Consider the following 8,153-nt stretch of genomic DNA (forward strand, 5'->3'; position numbering starts at 1 on the left):
TGCAATATACTGGTGTGTCTGTTATTTGGTCTACCCTCATTGGTATAAATGGGGTGGACAGAACATTAGAAACACCTGTTTGAAACAAATCACCACTGCAAAGTACAGTCTCCAAAATTACCATGTACTTGATTTAACACCTGTAAGGCGTTATATGACATTATAGTCATTATAAACTTCACAAATGTATGATTTGTTACAAGGTCGTTGTATTTGACTGCTTTTTTTATGTATTTATTTTTTATATATAATAAACTCACAACTGAGAATAACACTAATACAAATCTTAGTCTCTCTTTCTGCAAATACATGTGGATTATTTTGTCTGGAAGTTGTAATAAGATTAGACACAATTCTATAAGTTTCTTGTTTTGTTTTAAACACAAATCTTACCATTTAGTTAATATAGATGGTCAAAAGGAGTATCATGCAAGCAAAAAAAAAAGCATATATTGTGTTTTAACTATCCAGAGCAAATATGTAAATTGTGACTAAGATCAGTTTGTATTTTTGCATCCTGCCTTTGGTTGTGGAAACTGGGTGAGTCCAATCGGTCCCAGAGAAAGTCCACTGTGTGATTTGGATGAGGTTGAGAATGTTTTTTGTATGAATTTACTGTCCATTCATGAGCTTTCCTGAAAATCTCTGCTGGACATCCCAGTCTGTTTCACATGACAAATGAATGTAAATTACATGAAATGTTTACATTTACAGCTTAACATCCAGTTTCCTTTTATTGTCTTCTTTTATATACAGTTCCCCAAAATTCACCCTCACATGTTTAGTATCTTTGGAAACTTTGCATTTGCACTGAAGTTCTGTGTGTTTGAACAATGTTTGGCTGCACAGCATGAGTTTGTACTGAGATTGAAGCTTACTGTTTAAGTTTATTTGTGATGTTTTGATTAGCAGATACAGTACCATACAGCGTGTTTGTTTTCTTTCTTTTTCTTTCTTTTCCCTGTTTGTAGTTTAAATGTCTGTAACTTATCGGTGATAATATAAAATTTAGGGGTGGATTATCATGTCTCATCAGTATTAATGATGTGTATATTTGAAGAATGAGCGGGTAGAGGCATTCATTCATTAATTTCACTTAGCTTGGACTGTCTATGTGAAGGTGTATCATTGTATACAGCCTATAAGACCAGAAAAGACATATTTCAGCTGCATCATATGAAAATAATTCAAATCCCTAATAATAATAATATCACAACATATATTTTTACAATATATTATTTAGTTTCTTTGTATGGTTAGTCGTTTTAAGATAAGACTTATAACAGGTAGAACATGAGGCTGTTCAGCCATATTTGAGTGTTTGTGTGTATGATTCATTGGGTTTCCTTTGCTGCTGTAAACAAATAACTTCAGCATTTGTTGCAACACAGGCGAGATCTCTGACTTTTTGCAGACCAACCCAAGGAAAATTTGTTTTTGGTCCTTTATGAATAATTTAAAAACAAAAGTAATAGAAAAAGTCTATGTAACAACACACTGTTTCCACTGTTACAGTATGCACATGCCAGATTACAATTAGAAGACGACCACATCACATTTCTATGAATTTTAGCTGAATTGTATTCCCTCGTTTCTCTTCCTCAGCCTGTCCAAGTGTAACAACAGTTGTTTTGTCCACCTGATCCTGAATTTGAGTGTTGTTTAAAGGGTGTCTCCACCACAACCGTCAGTGTACTTCATGCAACACTATTTTCTTCTCCACAGCTGTCCTCCTGCTGCCAGGAGGCCACACTGATGGCCTGGCTCAGAGAAGTGATGAGCGAGGTCAGACCAATGAGGTAGCCGTCCTCTCTGCTCCCTTCGGCCCACGGGATGTTATGTCGGAGCTCGCTCGTGTCAGGCACCGGGGTCGTCTTCCCAAAGTCTATCATCCACACGCTGGCCTTGTTGCTGTGGTCGTGGACAAAGAGAAGCGAGCTGCCAATCACCTAATAAGGTCAAACATAGATAATAATATCAGCAAAAAGACCCATGGGCTCACAGTAGTTTAAATATTATTTAAACTTTTAATTTAACAAGGGAAGATTTGTCTCTATGTAAACCAACTTCATGGGTTCTGAAAAATAGTGAATTCTTCAGTGCATCACTCAGGGCCAGGAGTCTGGAGTGGTACGCTTTCTGAAAACACAAATAGGGAGAGTTGTGGTTTAGCAATAGCAGCAGCAATTAGTACACACATCACAGGGTAAATTATGTAATGTTATATACGGAGTAGAATGGGCGTCATATAAAGAAATAACAGGAAGTCAGTATAGCAAAGATTTGGGAAGTTGAGAAAATTTGTGGAATGATAACTTTTTTTATTTTTAGAAATTTCCATTTTTTCTTCTTCTTCTAGTTCAATGTAATTTTATTTCCATAAATGCTTGTTGTTGGTTTAGTTTTTTTGAATTTAATCTTCATTAAAACCCTTTAAAGACAATGCCCGTGTGGAGGGTTGAGGTACTTTTGTGATAACTGTCTTTAGATATGCACAGCAGTCATCAGTGCATTGATTATGTATTGGAGGCTGAATATGGTTGGTCACGTCTTCACTCACAGGGCGGCAATTGGAGAAACTACAAAAATCTAATTTTTATTAGATTTCAGTTTTTGAGGCTGTTTTTATTAGGTTTAATCATTACTTTTCAGTGCTTTTGTTCTAATTGTTTTTTGCTAGCTAATCAAAATATGATTTAGGATTGAGGACATATTTTCTAAAGGAAGTGTAGTGTAATGTAACTTATGTTTACATAATGGACAGAACTGACCAGGATGTCCAGCTGACTCCTGGTGAAGTAGAGCAATGCCTCTGTGACCTGAGCTAAAGTCAGAATTTTCCTGAAGTCCCGTTGGACACTGCCGTCCTCCATCTGACTCACAGAGAAGAAACATAGCAGCACAGACATGGCACATTTGAAAACTTGTAGAGAATTAAACAGATCAGGTCAATAGGTAAGGAGTTGTGCAGTGATTTTACTGGCCTTTACTCCTACCATGATGCCCTCTATCCTGAAGCCCAGCATGGACGTAGAACTGGTTGTATCCCTCCACTGAAGATATCGACACTTGGTCACCCCTTTCTGTGCGTGTTCCTCTGCCGACAGAGCGGTTGGGTCTATTTTCATCATCTTTTGGTACATGTCACTCCGCAGAGTGGACTTAGCTGTGATCAGTTCCTCCTCCTGGTATGTCCTGAGAAGGAAACTCTCATGTTGTACATAAAAGCATACAGACTGTACCACTCAGTCCCTCATCTAATCATAGTACACTTATTTCTACAATGTAGTATATAAGTATATAAGCCTGCCAGACTGGTCTGGTCACCTCTGATCAAAAGAAAAAAATATTCTGAAACCTACCTGACTCCCATCTTGCAGTCCATGATGACAGGTCTCCTCAGGCCGCTCAGTAGGTCCTCCAGGCGGATGTAGCAGTGCTCCCCCCTGGTGACTAAGCCGTGGTATTGTGGGACAAAGGGTCTCAGCAGGTCTGTCATCAGGCTGTCCAAGCACTTTGCCTCCTCTTCACTGTACAGTTTCAACACCTCCCCTCCCTCACTCAGCTGGAAGTTACCTGGGGACGGCAGTAACCAGCAAGGCAGGGACAACGGGTAGAATTATTAGCTATCTACGTGTTTAATCAAACAAGAAGGCAGAATGTATGGATATCATCATTTGTTGTGTGATATCCTGTCTAATTAATCAGGTTATTCAGGTCCACATGTAGTCTTCTATGAATCACTGAATCAAATCAAAGTATATGGTGGCCAAACTATAACAAAGACCTGTTTTCTTAGTTCCTGAAAGCTCACATTCTGGAGATAAGAAGGTTATATAACATGTGAGCCATGTCATTTGTTACAAGGATTTGGCCAAAGTATAATCCTTTTTGACAACTCGAAAATAAATAGAAATGGTCAGAAATCCCTCAAAATTACCACATTGAGAGACCATGACCTTGAGGAACAACCATTTATTGTCTATAAACCTATGGAAGCCATACATCCTCTGAATGCCCTAGATCTCTAGTTTGTGGTTGTAAAGTTTAACGAGGCCGTGAGAGGTCACAATAGGTCATTTTATACTGTGAGGTCAAGTAAAAAAAAAAAAATGGATTCACTACAATGAAATGCCTACTATGGGGACTAACATCATCCCACATGAATACAATTGGGCTCAATCAATACAGTCTCAGCCTTTAAGTCATACCCAATGAATGCATCTCCAAGACTTAGGGAGCCCAGTATGCATAAATATTCAAATTCACCATTTTAGAATAGGTGAAAACACATTTCTTTACACCATAGTTTTTGCCTCAAACTGCAAATTCTCTAAGGGTTAACAGCTGGCTAGGCCACCAGGAATTTCCCATGGATGTATAAAAAGGAATTCCCCCGGTGCTCCAGGTGGTCAGTCCGGGCCTGATGTAAACTGTATTCAGTATGCAGTAGTGTAGAGATACACAGTATACGTGAATGTACTTCATCCTCTCATGTTTATAGTAGTTTCTGAGTGCTTGTATGTGTCTGTTTTAGGTAAACATGCCTTGATGTCCAGCGAGCTGGACCCAGGAGCTCTGCCGCCGCAGCGACCAGTGCATCATGGTCAGGTAGGTTTTCCAGGAGCGGCTCTGAGGCACAAAAGAAGAGCAGATCACATGAATGTCTTGTGGAACTTATCCTAGTATGTATTGCTTTTCAAGAGGCAGAATACATCTTTGACAAGACAAGTGTAAAGCTTACAGAGAAACCCATTCACCTGCAGGCTATTCAGAATGCACCTAAACCTGAATGTCCGCATGCATGCAAATGGAAGGCCCCAGTCAGCAAGCAGAACTAGGACCTTTGTTGCTGTGAGATGACTGAGTGCTTAGCAACTGTGCTGACATGACCTGTTATACTTATGGACCTCCTTAGTAGGCAAATGCTCAGAAGTGGGGTTCCCATGTTTGGGGAGTCCTGTGTGATTTTTTTGTGTGCTAAAACACATTTCCAGTCAGCAGGCATTCTTTCATAGCAGACATTTTTAATTGTCACTAACAACATTAACACTGGCTCTGTTCAATTCAAGTGTCCCAGGAAGCCATGGCAGTGAGACAGCATGCACAATACCAGTTGACCCCGAAGCTGAAGCAGTTAAATGGAATGCAACCATCATTCATTTCATCATTTACACCAGTGATTTCCTCATGAAAAAGTCTCAAGGCCATTTCTTTGGACAAAATCTTATCATTAACCCCCTTTTGAAAATACATCTCTGATTGAGAGACATTTGCTGGGGCACATTATACATTATAAACACCTCTCATGTCCTCTGTTATGAGCATCAGTGTGTTTAGTGTTTTCAAACAGCGCATACCTCAACAGTTATGATCTGTTTTGTATATACACAAAACAGCTGCCACTAGACACAGGCAAAACCATTGAAAAAAACAAAAAAACAAGCAATAGTAGTCCTGAGCATGCTCAGTAGAAGCACTGTTACAAAGTAGTACGTAGTTTGACGAAAATGTCTATATATTTCAAAACCTAATCCTTCAAATAGTAGATGTTTGCATCCTAAATGTTGCCATTTTGGTCACAGAGACGAAATGCTTTGAAGATGCTTATTTCTCATTCTTGTGTAGCGCTCTTTTATTCAGTCCCAAAATTGAGACTGCACTGAGAAAGTAACTGCACTATTACCTAGCCCTCCTCCCGCTGTCTGCTCCCCTTTCCTCTCATATCTGTAGCAGCAGCAGCCAGGCATGCAAACACCATTCAAATCTGACCTTGTCAAAGTCCTCTTTCAAGCCCATGCAAATCACCAGGACCACAGGTGCAAAGAACAACTGAGAAATATAGTTTTAGTAAGCCTCTTCCATGGAAAACCAGAGCAGCCAGATGCACAAATGTGACACCTGCCAGTGCATAAACTGGGATAGCAAATACCAGAAATGAAAAATGTAGTTTCAAACCTAATCTGTCTATTCTCACCTTCCTGAACGACCTCCTCTTTGAGTCAACATCCTCTCCTTCGCTGAAAACCTCATCGCTCTCTGCTGATGAGAGGCTGATGGAGGAGCAGGAGGAGGTGGAGGAGTGCAAAAGCTTGGAGAGGATTGGATGTGGGGATGACCACTGATGTGTTGTGGAGCCCTCGGCCTCCTCATCGTTTCCCTCTGGGGTCTTCCCGCTCCCCTCGCTCTCTCCTTCTGCTGCTGAAACGGGGGATCTCCTCCTCTCTTCATCCTCTTCTTCTTTTCTTTCTATCTCAAAACTGGAGTTTTTAACTCTCCAGTGTTTCCACTCACTGTTTAAGCCTTCCCTTTCCTTATCCTCAGGCTCCCTCTCTCTTCCAGTCTCGTCTACCCTTCTTTTCCCGCTCCACCTTGCCCTCTCCCATCCGTCTTCATCAACTTCATAGCTCCCACCTAGCCTCTCCTTCCTCCTCATCCTCCATTTTGCCTTCACCTTATCCCTTGCACATCTTGCATTCAATTCAAAGTTCTTTCTTTCCGTGCCTTGAATGACATCATTCTTGTCTTCCCTCATTTCCATTGATTCTGAATTGAGCTCATTGTCCTCACCGAGTCCACCTATACACTGACTGTAAGGGGGGAAACTTTTTGTGGACTCGAGTTTGGGTCTGGATCTCACTTTGACCGCCTTACAGCTGCTGGAACGGTCTTCACTGAATTTCAGATGTTGGTGTGTCTCATCTGATAGTCTGACAGTGAAGTCATTATCCATAGTTTGCCTGTTCTCTGTCTCCATCTCCATCCCCTCCATGTGGTTATCATCAGTCATGTCCATCTTCGAGTCCAGTGTGTGAGCGTAGGTAGTGAATCTACTCCATGAGCTCAACACATGAGCTTGTACAAAACGTGCAAAAAGGGAAATGTTTACAAGAGATACACAGTTTTAAATATGTTTGAGAAAATTAATTTACTCTAAAGACTAAAGGGCACTCTAACACAGCCTCAGCAATATTTCTAAGCTTACTTCAAATGACACAATATAAAACTACAAATGACCACATCTGTCTAACTTACCTTACCTTACCTGTGTCCTCCACCTGTTGTTAGAAAGGTCTGTGCCTGTCAGTGAGCTACATCCCTCTCTCATTCTCCCTGCTGGTGCCATATTTTGCATGCAGTGATGTCATAAAGTTTACAAAGCTTCATCCAAAGCCAAGAGGACATCCAGCAATGACGCATGACACTGTGTCAGAAAGCAGGGTGGAAATAGAGTAAGGTGTCCTCCCACCAAATATGAGTGTGTTTTTTTAAAGGTTTTATTGCAACAGTTTAACAGAATTTACTTTGCAGCCAAGTAATACACATTTTGGCTTCAAACTCAGTCAATTTAAGATATTTGTGTATAGTAGAAAGAGACACACTTGCACATTTTAATCAATGTACCAAACTGGTTTAAGCATTTAAAGTAACAGTTAGGTGACCAGCATTATAGTATGAAAATAAAACTGATGGAATTAAATACAAATTACCACGATTAAATAACAAGTCATGATAATTATCAGCTTATTTCACAAACTCAGACTTAGAAGCAGAGAGGAATTTTAAAGCGCCCATATTATGCTCATTTTCAGGTTCATAACTGTATTTTAAGGTTGTACCAGAATAGGTTTACATGGTTTAATTTTCAAAAAACACCATATTATTATTTTGTTGTACTGCACAGCTCTCTCTCTCACTGCTGCAGATCCTCTTTTCACCTGGTTTCTGTTTTAGCTACAGAGTGAGACATCTTTTCTTCTTCTTCTGTACTATCTTTGATTGCACTCGCACATGCTCAGTAGCTCAGATGTAGATCATGTCAGCTAGCTAACTCTAGAGACAGTAAAAGAAAGCCTGTTTCTCCAACTTTGGTCAGTTACAAGGCAGGATTAGCTGGGAGACTTCTAAATGAGGGTGCACATGTAGTTCTTTTGTAGATTATGATGAACTTGTGTGTGTTGTTAGCATGCTAACGCTAGTGCTAACGCTACAAGCTAACGGTTGTGGTTAGCCAGCTCATTTCGGACTGTGATGTCACAGTCCGAGCCGATTTTGAACAGCTCACTAGGAGACTGAAGGCAGGACACATTCAGAAACCGTATCTCACTCAAAACAGCATGGATGGATTTTTTTCAAAGTTTGTATGTGTGTGG

General features: G+C 40.2%; 1 protein-coding gene across 1 annotated transcript; it reads right to left on the reverse strand.

Moving 5' to 3' along the window:
- Nucleotides 1–731: 731 nt before the first annotated feature.
- On the reverse strand, nucleotides 732–7,172 carry LOC114563386 (inositol-trisphosphate 3-kinase A). The gene is made up of 8 exons (XM_028590245.1): nucleotides 7,041–7,172; nucleotides 5,978–6,855; nucleotides 4,548–4,632; nucleotides 3,363–3,576; nucleotides 2,997–3,195; nucleotides 2,772–2,873; nucleotides 2,068–2,139; nucleotides 732–1,949 (listed from the first exon to the last, which is right to left on the reverse strand). Exons 2-8 carry the CDS (start codon nucleotides 6,794–6,796, stop codon nucleotides 1,698–1,700), a joined length of 1,743 nt encoding a protein of 580 aa, XP_028446046.1. The 5' UTR covers nucleotides 6,797–6,855; nucleotides 7,041–7,172; the 3' UTR covers nucleotides 732–1,697.
- Nucleotides 7,173–8,153: the final 981 nt, after the last annotated feature.

This window comes from Perca flavescens, chromosome 10 (assembly GCF_004354835.1).
Source record: "Perca flavescens isolate YP-PL-M2 chromosome 10, PFLA_1.0, whole genome shotgun sequence".
Taxonomy (NCBI): domain Eukaryota; kingdom Metazoa; phylum Chordata; class Actinopteri; order Perciformes; family Percidae; genus Perca; species Perca flavescens.